The 12,864-nt window shown below is 54.7% G+C and overlaps 4 protein-coding genes across 4 annotated transcripts; 2 read left to right on the forward strand and 2 right to left on the reverse strand.

Moving 5' to 3' along the window:
• Positions 1–729: 729 nt before the first annotated feature.
• On the forward strand, positions 730–3,199 carry MONBRDRAFT_6777 (uncharacterized protein; the record flags this gene model as incomplete). Its single annotated transcript, XM_001744104.1, has 4 exons — positions 730–1,629; positions 1,761–2,235; positions 2,523–2,993; positions 3,093–3,199. Coding segments are annotated over 4 exons (1,953 nt in total), but the record flags the coding sequence as incomplete, so codon positions are not given.
• A 1,435-nt stretch (positions 3,200–4,634) lies between these two features.
• MONBRDRAFT_21309 (uncharacterized protein) lies at positions 4,635–6,682 on the reverse strand (the record flags this gene model as incomplete). Its single annotated transcript, XM_001744290.1, has 5 exons — positions 4,635–4,907; positions 5,001–5,177; positions 5,279–5,464; positions 5,631–6,070; positions 6,565–6,682. 5 exons carry the CDS (start codon positions 6,680–6,682, stop codon positions 4,635–4,637), a joined length of 1,194 nt encoding a protein of 397 aa, XP_001744342.1.
• An 846-nt stretch (positions 6,683–7,528) lies between these two features.
• Positions 7,529–10,221, forward strand: MONBRDRAFT_6779 (uncharacterized protein; the record flags this gene model as incomplete). Its single annotated transcript, XM_001744105.1, has 4 exons — positions 7,529–9,024; positions 9,109–9,256; positions 9,406–9,681; positions 9,781–10,221. The coding sequence occupies 4 exons, from the start codon at positions 7,529–7,531 to the stop codon at positions 10,219–10,221; spliced, it is 2,361 nt and encodes a 786-aa protein (XP_001744157.1).
• Positions 10,222–10,370: 149 nt separating this feature from the next.
• Positions 10,371–11,619, reverse strand: MONBRDRAFT_20273 (uncharacterized protein). Its single transcript, XM_001744291.1, has 4 exons — positions 11,524–11,619; positions 11,265–11,333; positions 11,045–11,160; positions 10,371–10,953 (listed from the first exon to the last, which is right to left on the reverse strand). The coding sequence occupies exons 1-4, from the start codon at positions 11,585–11,587 to the stop codon at positions 10,822–10,824; spliced, it is 381 nt and encodes a 126-aa protein (XP_001744343.1). The 5' UTR covers positions 11,588–11,619; the 3' UTR covers positions 10,371–10,821.
• Between the last annotated feature and the right edge of the window lie 1,245 nt (positions 11,620–12,864).

Below are 12,864 nucleotides of genomic sequence, written 5' to 3' on the forward strand. Positions count from 1 at the left end.
GGATGTTGCCATCGCAGAGTGTGAGGGGACGCGGCTCAAGTTGAAGGACACTCACTGAATTCGTCTGCTATCGTCTTGCGTGCGTTGGCCAATGGCAGCGTCAGTCGATGGAGAGGCTGGCACTTGTGGGGTTGAGCTTGAATGGCTGTCCCGCCCTTTGACCACACATGTCGCCTGCTGGTCTTGCCCACTACTGTTCCCCTCTCTCCTCTGTCCCCCACCAAGTGGAGCTCACACACACACACATCATACAAGCACCATGCGAAACTCTCACGCTATGAAAAAAAAATTGGCGCACTTTTCTTTTTTTTGTTTTCAAAGTGAGCTGCGAGCTGCGAGCTGCTCTTGGCGCTCACAACTGTGGCAGTTGGAAACCACCACAGAGTTGTCGGCGTGACCCTTCTTGTCGCTCTTCTTCTTCTTCTTCTTCTTCTTTTTTTTTTTTCCTTTTAGACCTTTCTTCATCTCATGCTACGATTCGCTATTGAAGTGGTGCTGGTTGTTCATCTCTGAGCAGCAGCTGCAGCAGGCTATGGCCTCCAGTTTGCTTTGCCGCGACGCCCGAAAACGCACTGAGATCCGATTCTCAGTATTGGCCACCCCACTTTGCCACCAAACGGCCGGTGGGGCCATCAGCCCCTCCATCATTCGTTGAGCTCCTTCCCCTTTACCCCCCCCGCCCCCCCCCACCCTTGACAGGCTCGACTTTTGCTCTGGTGGACCGACATCATGTCGTCGTGCGCTGCACTGGCGTTTGACCCAGTCGTGACTATGCCTGTGGGTGGCGTGCAACTCGTGGCCTATCTGGCGCTTTTCGTCTGGCACTTACGTGCACAGCGCAAGGCTCGCCAGGGCGATGAGCGTGCTGGTCAAGTCATCATCACCAAGGCCTACATGTACATCATTTATGGCTTTGGCATCTCGCTGCTTTTGTTCCTCCTGGGCAGCGTCTTTTTTCATTCCAAACCCTTTGCCTCGGACGTCGGTGACTTGGCCGGGGTCTATTGGGGCTTCTCCGGCTTTGTCTATCACTTTGTGCTCGAAGGCATCGTCGTTCTTCTCTGCTTCAAGGGCATCGGCCGCGATGCCTTTCAACAGGCCTGTCTCGTCACCTTTGTGCTGGCCATCCTCGTCGGGGCCGCTCAAGGCCTCACCTACATTATCCAGTCGCGCTACCCAAGCCACGACTATGGCCTGTACATTCAAATTGGCTACGAATCCGTCCTCTTTGTCTTTTATCTCTTTGTTGTGCTTGCCCCGCGAAAGTGGCTCTATCGCCGCCCCGCCGCCATCTTCTACGCCTGCTGCTGGACCGCCTATCGGCCGGGCTACATGGTTCTTTTCATCCTCATGTACAAGGGCTATGACGGTGCCTACTGTGGATACATGATCTTCACCTGGCTCATGTTTGGCGTCGCCAAACCCTTGATCATTTACTACACCCTCTACCTTGACTCCCTCTATTGGCAAGGCCTCTACGTGGGCATCTTCGCCCTTCGGTCCCGCTCAAGCTCAAGCTCAATCGACGACTCCCTCGAGGGTGCGGACGTACGCAAGCCTCTTCTAGGGGTCTCTTTTGATCAATCGGCAGCCGCCGCCCTGGCCGAACAAATGGGTGTCATCAGTCAGGTCAGGCCTCAAAACGCCTCTTTTGCTCATGCTCGCTCCGCTACCCCTGCTTCTTGAAGGGACCGCCTCACTTCCGACTGGAATGACCATAGTCTTGTCCAATGATCAACTCTTCCTCATTGTCTGTGGAGGAGGACCGCATGTCTGCCAACCTTGGCTATTTCATCCTGGGTGCTGGAGGCACAGCCCGCGTCTTTCGGGGCATCTTTGAGGACAAGCGCGTGGCGATCAAGATGCTCTTTTGCCCAACCCTCATCCCCGAAACCATTGACAACTTTCGCCGTGAAAACGCCCTCCTGTGTTCCATCCGACATCCCAATATTATTCAAGTCGAGGGCCTATGTGTTGAACCACCAGCCATTTGTTCTGTCATGGAATATTGCCCAGGTAGAAAAGCCCGCATCTTCTCTCACACCGAATCACTCGTGGTCTTGCCAAGCATTTGTGTGCGCCAACTAGTAGCTGACAGCCATCTCACTGGCTACGTGATTGCAGGCGATTTGTTTGGCCTTTTGCGCTTGCCGAGCACCCGCACTATCGATTGGTCCACGCGCTTGGCCATTGCGTGTGACTGCGCCCGAGCTGTCACCTGCTTACACGAACTAGGTGAGTTTGTCCCTTGATCAAGACACCTGATACTTTGACCTTTGAAATCCACCATGCTAGCTCGCCCATAACCGCGCGATCGCTGCTGCACGAATTTGGCAGGACACGTTCACATGGATCTCAAGAGCTCAAACTTTTTGGTGGGCTCGGAACGCGTCAGTCAATGGACCAACCGCGACGTCTGCCTGTGGCTCAAGACAATGCGTACGCCCCACCCATCCTTGATTCGCTGCCACCAACCACACGGCATCTCAACGCCTGTTCCTCGCTATCAATTCAATGCATAGGGCTCGAGACTTTTGTGGAACACTTTTACGCTGCGGCAGTGCGAGGCTCCTCATCAAGCCGCAGCCACCCAGGCCTGTTGCAGCTGGCCGCAGATGACCTCGAGCGCATCGTCCCCTTCCGTCGGCGCCATCTGCCCAATGACCTATCAGCCTTTGATCGATTGCAAAGCGCGATTGCCGACATTCAACGAATCTCTGCTCTGCACGATTCGCAGCAGGCCGTGATCAAGCTGACCGATCTCGAGCTCAGTGACGATCTGAATGCTCTGCCTGCTTCCGATGCGGCAGAGGACAAGAGCACTGACGTGGAGGAGGAGGATAATACCAAGCAAACAGTGGTCCCAAATACGGTCAACTGGACTGCTCCAGAAGCCATTCTATATGGCCGTCGCACCCGCGCTGCTGATGTGTACAGCCTTGGCATGGTGCTGTGGGAAATTCTGTCTGGCCAGGTTCCTTTTTATGAGCACCGTGAGTCTGAGTCTCAATCTATGCAAGCCTGTGTGTGAGGCGAGCGTCCAAGGACTGCATCTAATCCCTCATTCCCTTTCTTTCCCATTCGATGGCTAGCTCAACATCAAGTGTACAAGCTCGTCACGGAGGACGAGACACGGCCCGTGGTGCCAGCAGATGCCGATGCCGATTATGCCGCGCTGATGCAGGACATGTGGCATCAGGTATGCCCGTTAATACGTTAGCCGTATGGGTGCTATTTCCACCTCGGATGTAGGCTCACACCACCCCCTGTCGTGCTGCTGTCTCATAACCTGCTGTGCAGGACCCGACCCGTCGGCCCACCGCCCGACAGGCCCTGGAGCGCCTTGAACAGATGCGCCGTGTCTTTCTGCGTGCGCAAGGTCTCAAGCAGGCCACCCTGTTGTATCAAAGTGTGATTGAGGTGCGACACACCCCCCTTCTCCTGCACAAACGATGCCCTGTGTGGTTTTTGGTTTCGTTTTGGTTCTTCTGCTCTTGTTCTATTTGGTGATGCCTGTGTCCCGTCACTCGCCAAGCAGATGGATTCGGATGTATATAATCAGCTACGCCACCAGAAAGATGACGAGGACCGCCCGCTCCTACCCGCATCAGCCGCGTATGTTGTGATGGACGGGTTCACGTTGAACCTCGCCCTCTTCTCTTGAATGGGGGGTGAGGGGAGTCAGACGGGTAGAGCCTTCTCCATTTTTTGTTTGATGCTCATGATGGCTCTGCACGCACTGCTCACCTTTTTGCCAGCTCCTTAAGTGCACCAAACAGCCCGGAGCACACACGCCGGCGGTAAATTTGATGCCTCGCACCAACCAGTGCTGATTGTTTTCGCGTGGGGTACCTGTTGCTGACGAGATGCGGCTGCTCTTGGCCTGTGTTTGAATTCGCTAGAGTTCGAAGTCACACGCGCTCGCAGAGCGACTGCAGTCAGATTTTTCTTGAGTCACAACGCGTAGCGATACCAACACGGGAGCAGCGTCGTGCGTACCTTCTGCACCTCCACGAACAGAGTGCTTTGTCGCCAGACCCCGCAGAAGAGTCGCCAGAAGCCGACGAGGATGAAGCTTTTTTGGATGCCTTTGGCAGCACATCCTCCGTGAGCCGTGTGTGAGCATGTTTTTTCAAGCCCCGAGGGGTAACTTGCTCACATACCCGACCCATGAGTGCTTTTCTTGGCATGCGTGTGGTGTTTTCCATGCGCTGTGACGGATATCATCCCCCACCCAATCGGTGAAAGAGTCATCGTTGTCTGCGCGTAGGCTAGGTTTAGAATGATGAGGATCATGCCCATTCACGTACGATGCAAGATGCTTGTCCATATGCACATCCACGCTTTCGTGCATGTGCTCGTGTAAATGGTTTTGGTAAAATAGATAGAACAATGCCATGATGATGCGTATCTTATCGCCCAAAGAGGTAATCAACTTGCCTCAAGGGCAGGTAAAAAAAAAAAGGGAATGTGAAAAAAAAAAAAAAAAAAAGAAAGAAAGAAGAAAGAATGGAAAAGAAAGAATGAAACAAAAACATTGGGCAAGGCAAGGTCAAAGCTGGCTCGAGATTTGATAAACATGCAACTGCGGTCTTTCGACGTGACCTCAGCCTATCGGGCAAAAGCTGATTGATTTACTTGCGGACAGCGGCAACGGCTTTCTGAGCAGCCTCATCCAAGTCGGCAGCGAAGATGATGGGAAGCTTCGAGTCGGCCAGAATTTGCTTGCCACCCTCGACATTGGTACCTTCCAGGCGCACAACGAGAGGCAGCTGAAGCTCGACCTCGCGGCAGGCAAAAACAATACCGCTCGCAATCGTGGCACAGTTGACGATACCACCGAAAATGTTGACCAAAATGGCCTCAACTTGCTGGTCGGACGTCAGAATGCGGAAGGCATTGGCAACCTGATGACACGCACCAAGTGAAGGGCAGCATGTAGTGCGTGTATATCAGCGGGTGCGTTTGAGGTGAAGACGGAGGCGGCAAGATTGACATACCATCTGCTCAGTGACGCCACCACCGCAGTCGAGAAAGTTGGCGGGTTCACCGCCATGGTGCTTAATAATGTCCATCGTTGCCATGGCAAGTCCTGCACCGTTCACAAGGCAGGCAATGTTGCCATCCATACCAATGTAGTTCAGGTTGAACTTGGAAGCCTCAACTTCGCGAGGATCCTGAGTGATGCCATTCAAGTGATGAGGTGTGGCGCAAGCAGTGGCCGGCAGAAGCGCACAAGCGCATGACGGCGCGCAGAAGAGATGAGTGGTATGCTCACCTCCTCGGCCGTATCGCGCATGGCAAAAATCTTCTGCTGGCGGAAGGCAGCGTTATCGTCAAAGTTGATCTTGGCGTCAAAGCAAAGCACTCGGCCATCTGGGGTCTCGGCAAAAGGGTTGATCTCGACCTGCGAGGCATCAACGCCCATGAAAAGCTCGTAGAGCTGCTTCATTTCCTTCTTAGCCTAGCGATGTATTGATGTATTGAGGTGCAGGTGCAGGGTCGCAACAGAACAGAAGTCAAAATAGGCGCACTCGCGGATGTTGCGCGCCAGGTGGAGGCTGGTGGGTGGGGTGCGGCAGTTTCGATGTGCGAGAGCAGGCAAGGCGTGCGTGGATGTGCTGGCCTACCTTCTCGTGCTTGGCACCAGTAAACCCGAGGTTAGTGGCCATGCGCTCGAGCTGAGCGTCCTGAACACCCTCATTGATGTCAACAGGCTCCTTGAAGATGAGTTCGGGGGAGCGCTCGGCCACCTCCTCAATGTCCACGCCACCCTCGGGCGAACCAACAAGTACGGGACCGCCTGACTCGCGGTCCATAAGAATCGCAAAGTAGGTTTCACGGGCGATGTCCAGAGCCTCGGCGACCATGACCTTGTTCACGGTCACACCGTCCGGTGGGGTCTGCTTGGTGACAAGGTTGTAGCCAATCATCTGCTCGACCAAGTCCTTGACCTTTTCCGGTTGATCTCCAGGGATGAGGTGAACGCCGCTCTTCAAGCCGGAGGAAAAGGTACCCTTTCCACGACCGCCTGCATGCACCTGCGCCTTGAGCACAATCTCAGGCACGTCTACAGATTTTTTTTAAAAAAAAAATAGTGGCGGGTGAGGGCTTGAAAAGCCGAGTCATGTCAAACGGGACATGATGCGATTCAAGAAAAAAAGAAGAAGAGAGAAAAGATAGAAACGGGAATAGGTACACTAGATAAACGATGGATCGACTCGAAAAGTACGTAGGGATGGCGATGATGAGTGAGTGAGTGTGAGTGTGAGTGTGCGTGTGAGTGTGAGTGTGAGTGTGGCTTTTGATGGAGAACGTTGCAGTGATGTATGGCTGCATGGTCGTCGAGGGTCAAAAGGTAGGGTGGGTGGGCAGCGGCAGCGGCACTGGGCTGGCAACTCAGAACCTGGCACAAGGTCCTTTCACGTGTTTGGACTCACTAGCACACTACCATGCTGCAGGCAAAGAGTCGAATGCAGTTGCTTCGGAGCAAGCCATATGTTTTTGTGTTGAAACGGACGATGCTTCTCACATATGCCAGCCCACACAAGGCGAATAACGTACTCAGTTCCTTGGCCAGCTGCAGAGCATTCTCGGCGTTATCAGTGGCAAAGAACTTTTGAACTTCAATGTCGTACTCTTGCATGAGACCCTTGCTCTGGTACTCATGCAGGTTGAGCATACGAGCCTAGGTTTGCAACAAGTTTGAGGTGAGACTGAGCTGGGAAGCAGGCAAGTCCCGAGCATGGTCAACACAACACTGGCAAGGACGGTCGCACCTGCTGCCACGACTTGATGGCCGTGGCCGGACGACGCAGCGCAGCGCTGCGGGCGCACTGAGCCAAAGCAGATGCCATGTTGCCCTTTGCTGTAGGAGACAATCAAGTCAACGAGAAAGAGGTAGACGACCAAGTTTGGTCAACAGGCGCACCGAGTCTAAGTCATCATGGGTAGTCGTGTGGTGAGCGAGCAAGTGTGCCAACATGTGCGCCGACTCAACCAAGCGTTCTTTCCCGTGGCAGGTGCAAGCACATCTCCCGGTCAGCACAGCATCAGCATCCCAACCAGCTCTCAATCAAGTACCACATCCACACCCATACACAACAAGAGCCGCATCAAAAAACAACCCCACCGCCCACCCCAGCCATCTGGCTGCCACTCGACCACAACTGCACAGCAGCAGCTGAAGGGGCACTCACACCCCTCCGCCTTGCAGTAGTACCTTGAAATGCAAAATGACACACACACACACACACACACACACACACAAACAGAGAGAGGTGTAAAGACAAAAAGAAAAAAACGATGCTACAATGACGTGTGGTAGCACTGGGCTTGATGAAACCTACGTGTTGTTGTTGTCGCTCACCGCATGACGCTTGTCATCATTTCTTTTGGCGCGAAATTTTGAGGCAATTAAAAAGAAGTAAAATACTTTGAATGGTCTGGGCTTTCAAGTGCGGCGTCAGTCTCTGGGGAGAAGGTGGCTGCTCCTCCTCTGGTGTACAGCGACCCGTTGAGTGGCTGGATGGGCACCGGTGTCATGCGTGCTGGCAGGCTGGCTCCGGTGCAGCAGCAGAGATGGTTGCTGGTGTGGTTGATCGTGGTTTTTGTGGGGCTTGACCTGGCCGAGGCTCGGCGCGTACGTGACCCAATGCACCAATTGTCGGGCTCGGAGTTTCAAAAGATGTTGGCTGCCTCCCGCTTTGATACCTCTGTGCCGCCTTCGCCGCCTTCAGCGACCATGCCCTCTCCGGCCGCCGAGCCTGCTGAGCAGCTTCAAGCGTTTGTTGCCCCGCAGCCCTCAACACCCACGCCTCCCAGGCCTCCCAGGCCTGCTTCACGATCAAGCCCCTCCATGTTGACTCAGCCAGCCGCGCCAGCCGCGCCAGCCGCGCCAGCCGCGCCAGCCGCGCCAGCCGCGCCACCAACGCCAGCAAAGCAACCGGACACCATGCTGACTGCTTCATCCGATGCGTCCCCCATCTCCACCTCCAGCACTCTGGCCATCCTTGGTGCCATCATGCTCTTGGCTGCCGTCGTCTTTGCTCTGGCCCAGCTCACCACTGAGGAAGGAAGAGCTGCCAGGCGCACTCGTGCCTGGCTTGATCACACCATGGCAAACTGTCAGCAACGCATCCTGCAGCTCCGCCGCTCAGCACTACTCACTGACCGTGATCAGATACAGAGCCATGATTTTACAACCATCTCTGAGCTTTGGCAGGACATCAACCGCCTACAGAGTCGCGCGCTCACTGCCAGCGTCTTCCCCTTTCCTCCGCTTGATCAGCTTACGGACGACCTTGGCCAGCTTCATGCCGATGTGCTGCTCCTCTTCCTGACCGCTTTTGTCAACGATGCTGCCGGCTTGAGCGAGCAAAACCTGCTCGCTGCTGTGGACCGTGCCGAGCAGCAGGTCGAAGCCTTTGAACACCGCGTTGATGCAGCCAGTGGCTCACCCCGCAGCGCCCGCAGCCCCCACCCCAATTCTGAAGGAAAAGTACCTGACAAAAAAGCGTTTGGATCATCACACCACGGACGGAATCTGCAACAAGCCAAGGCCCTCCTGGTAAAACTACGCCAAATTGCATTGGCACCGCAGCAGGCTCGCGCCCTTGCTGCTGCCTTGGCCTCGGGGGACCGAGAGCAGGTACACCAGCGTTTGGAAGAGTGCGAACGGCTTGGGGTCGTACCCGACAACGCTCGCGCTGCGCAAGACTTTCTGCGCCTGCCGTCGGCATTAAATCGTAGCCTTCCCATGCTGACCACTGCCGCGGGGGCCATCGCTGCCCAATGCGATCCCGGCGAGGGCGAAGCCGACATGAGTGCGGGCGCTGAAAGTCAGGTCCCCCTGGAGACAAACACCACCAGAGGCGGTGCAGGCCATCTGGAGATGCAACAGCTCGTTAGCCACATCCCAAAGCCACTTCAAGAATACATAGGCACGCTACCCCCAGAGGCCAAGGACGAGTGGCTTCGCCTCTGCGTCCGCGAGGCCCACCAGGATGCCCGTGATGCCCGCACGTTCGTGACCTGACCACACACCCGGTTCTTTAGCCTGGCAAAACCCCTTCCCCTCACCGTTTCTGGACTTTGCTCCAACTGTAGACTAAGTGCCCGCCAGGAGCAACATGAGGAAATGCTGGCCAACTTGAACAAAGCAAACCAGCAAGCGGAGCAGACATTTGCAGCCCAGCAAAAGTACTATGAGGCGCAAGAACGGGCCCATCACAACAAGCTTCGCCAACGCATCAAGGTAAACAACATTTTACCCAGGGCTCGTGATCAAGGCGCTGCGCTATGCGTTGCTGTCAAATGCCGTATAGCACCCTCTTCTCATCCCACTGCCTATGTTTGCAATGTTCGCCTTGTCACGTCCTTGCTCTCGCCATGGTGCGACCACAGGAAGATACAAATCGCCTGATTGAGACAGAGTTTGCAACACTGCAACAGCAGAGACAGGAGCGCACGACTCGGCTACTCAAGCTCAGTCTATTTCTTCTGGCCACCATTTGCTTTTACAGCGCAATGGTCCACCTGATCAAGTCTGATCAAAGTGTTTGTCGGGTGGATCGTCTCTACGCCCCGCGCAGCTTTGTCAGCCAGTGGGTCGGCCTCGACCCGCTGGCTGTCTTCACCGCCCAATTTGACTGGCTTTGCCGCTTGAGTCACGGGCTGAAGGTTAGCCCCTCTTGTCTGCGCCCCACCCAACAAAGCTTTTCCTTTCTCCGACGGTGTCAGCTGACAGCTCCTTGACCTGGGTCACGTGTGTCGACGTAGAGTGTATTTATGGGAGCTGTGGCCCTCCTATTATTGGCACTTCTCATTCTGGTCGTAGCCACGGCTGGACTGACCATGGGCATGATCATGATGGTCATGGTCTGCGCGTTCTTCATGGATGCCCTGCTGAAGCAATGGGCCATGCGCTCCATCATCCTCATCGGCCCAGCGCTCCTGCTCATTGCCCTCAATGGTGTGGAACGGCTGGTGCAAATGCGACAAAAGCGCCTGGCCAAGGAACGGCTGGATCGAGATGCTGAGCATGAAAATGTTCAGCTCCAATCTATCGAAGGGTTGTTTGCCTGGAGCATTGGCGGCCACGACGTGCGCCTAGCCGTCAGCAGTCTTGTCCAGTTTGTCATACTGGCGTTGGTGGCGAATGCTGCAAGCTACATTGCCACTGGCACCAGTCTTTTGGTTCGATTCGTGCCCGTCCGGTGATCATCATGTGTGCGTGCATGCGTGTGCGTGTTCGCGTGTGTGTGTGTGTCCGTGCGTGCGTGTGCGCATGTGTGTGTCTGAGTATGCCGACCTGGCAGCACAACGTGCAAGGTTGAGAGTAGAAGTAGAAAGCGAAATTGTCATCAAACTTGTTGAACTCTCATGGAATTGTTTGAGGCGTGCAGGGGGCATGGATGGGCACAGCCCGCCACGAACCACCAACACCCGCGGTAACAAGCAGCTGCAGCGCGCGCTTGGTGTTGCAGCTCGAAGAATGAGGAGAGAAAAAAAAAACCATGGCAAATCTGTCAACAACTCATTCCAAGTTGTTCAACATTGAAACGATGTATTTGCGAAGAACCAAAAGCAGACAAGTCCACGCGCACACAAGAGCTCAGACGCTCCGTCCTCAAGGCCTGCACAAGCCGGCACTCAAATTGTAAACACGACTTTTGCTTGCTCCTCTTCCATAGCGAATAAACAGGAGGGGGAGGGAGGGGGGAAGAGTCAAAAGCAGAGGGCAAGACTGAGACCAAGAGCAAACCCAAAGGGGGCTGCCATCAGGTTCAAACCGTTTGCTTGGGCTTGAGTGTCACCCAATCAGCTCATATCGGCGTACTCGTCGCCTCCCTGCGTACGGCGCTTGTCGGCATCTGGCAGCTCAGCGTGCTTACGCAAAATCGTTTCAGCATCCACTTGCTTCAAGAACCGGCTCTGGTCAGCTGATGCATCCTATCAGCATAAAGCATCCCCGAGTGATTTGAGTTTGGGTGCACTATTGTCAGGAGAAATGCCCCTCAAGAATCGGTCTCAAGCTTCGCACCATCTCGCCAAGCAGCGCCACGTTCTCGCCGCGAATAATGTAGATGCCGACTGGCACGTCACCATATTCGTTGCCCACGTAGTACCGCTCGACGGTATCTTGAAGCACCAGGTTGGCTGTACCATCGGGCCGCAGGAACCGGGGAGGGGGTCCACAGGACAGTCGGGAGAAGATGAGGTGCTGCAGTGGCTTCAACGAACGAATGGACAAATCAACGAACCAAACTGATCGACGCTGCGCAGATATCCAATCAGTTTGCGACCATCCCGGAGCACGCAAATAAGTTTTTCTACTCGAGCAAGACCATCCCGCACGACCATTTGTGAGCACAAGGAGGTCGACCATTGCTTCGTCAAGCGCAAGGCGCCAGAGGAGCATGGCATCGAGGACCCATGCAAGCGCGACAGTACAAGCTGACTGATAGCAACGCAGCGCGTAGACTTGCAGCGGTACCACCAAAAAAAGCATTGCCTACTTACTGTCAAGCTCGTCAATGAGTGCCGCAGTGGCCGAGATCGTGCTAGGCATGGGAACCGCTGCCATCACTCTGGTCGTGCTTGAGGAAAAAAAAAAAATTAAAGAGAAAAGAAATCTGAATTCCGAGAGCGAGCGAACAAACAAAAGAAAATCAAATTTCGAACAAACAAAAGGCAAGAAGGAGAAAGCCACAAACTGTTCAGGCCTTGGGACCGGGTCGGTGCGTCGGTGTGGCGGTGGTTCGCTTTGTGTGTAGGCGAGTGGACTGGGGTGGAGGGTCTGCTGACTTGGACAGGAAGTGTGAAGGCACCTTTCGGGGACTATTTCTGGCTTTGATTGACACGAGTAGGATGGGATCCTTGGGAGCATTGCTTCAGGGAGGAGCTTCAAAGGTGAAGGCGACATTGCTCAAGAGGCTTGAATTGAGATGTGTGTGATGCGGCGCTGCCTGCACGATGGAACACTGAATATAGGTGGACGTTAAACGAGGGTTCTGGCCAGAGGCGGTTCCGATAGCAACGATGCAAGATCAAGACCAAGACCGCCGACTGTGCGCGGCGCCAAGGGCGCATTTGAGCCAGCATCATGATTGGGCGCGTCGCTAGTGCTGCCGGCTGCCAGCAAAGCAGCTCGCTCTTGTTGAACCATAGCCAAGTGCTCTTGGTAATATTCTCGCTCCAAGGCCATGTAGCGCTCGTGGTCATAGTTGCTGGACCGCGTGCCTCCATATTCCTCTTCCAAGTCATCGTCATCAAAGTACTTGGCAATTTGTGGGTCCATTCGCCCATGTCGGCCGCCAGTGCCCGACCGCTTGACAAAGTTGACCTTGGCCTTGGTTGCCTATGTCTCACCAGAACGCGGAAATTCACCGAACCAAAGTTAATGAAAGCCCACGCCGCATTGGAGTGCATAGATGCCGCACATGCACCACTCTGATGCCACCAGGGCTAGCACGCATACCGGAGGAATAAAGGGCTTGAGAACTTTGTAGGTGGTGGTAAACAGCATCGGCGCATCCACCTAGAACAGAAGCGCCAAGGGACAAGAGGTGAACGATGAAAAGCAAGCCGGCTGCACATTGCACAAGGACTGCTGCTATGCAGCCAGTCATGCGTGGGTTGCGTAGACGTACGAAAAAAGCAGCCCCGAGACGCTCTGGGTACTTGTCCATGAGCAAAGATAAAACCTGCTTGGTCACTTTCATGGGAGGAGCGTTGAAGATGGAGTAGTCCTTGAAGTCAATGAACAGCACCTGTTGTTCCACGCCACTACCAAGCGGCAGTCAGTGCGCGAGTGAATTCATGTGGTGGTAATCAAGGGTCGCGCCGGGCTATGCGTCGAGC

Source organism: Monosiga brevicollis, genomic scaffold, assembly GCF_000002865.3.
Source record: "Monosiga brevicollis MX1 MONBRscaffold_5 genomic scaffold, whole genome shotgun sequence".
NCBI lineage: Eukaryota > Choanoflagellata > Craspedida > Salpingoecidae > Monosiga > Monosiga brevicollis.

Excerpts from the sequence above, each read along its gene's own strand:
- MONBRDRAFT_20273 (XM_001744291.1), bottom strand. The coding sequence starts at position 11,587 with ATGGCAGCGGTTCCCATGCCTAGCACGATCTCGGCCACTGCGGCACTC. Across the intron at positions 11,161-11,264 it reads GCGCAGCGTCGATCAGTTTG|CCAACCTGGTGCTTCAAGAT; the intron begins GTTCGTTGATTT and ends CCGATGGTACAG. Across the intron at positions 10,954-11,044 it reads TGGCGCTGCTTGGCGAGATG|GATGCATCAGCTGACCAGAG; the intron begins GTGCGAAGCTTG and ends TTATGCTGATAG.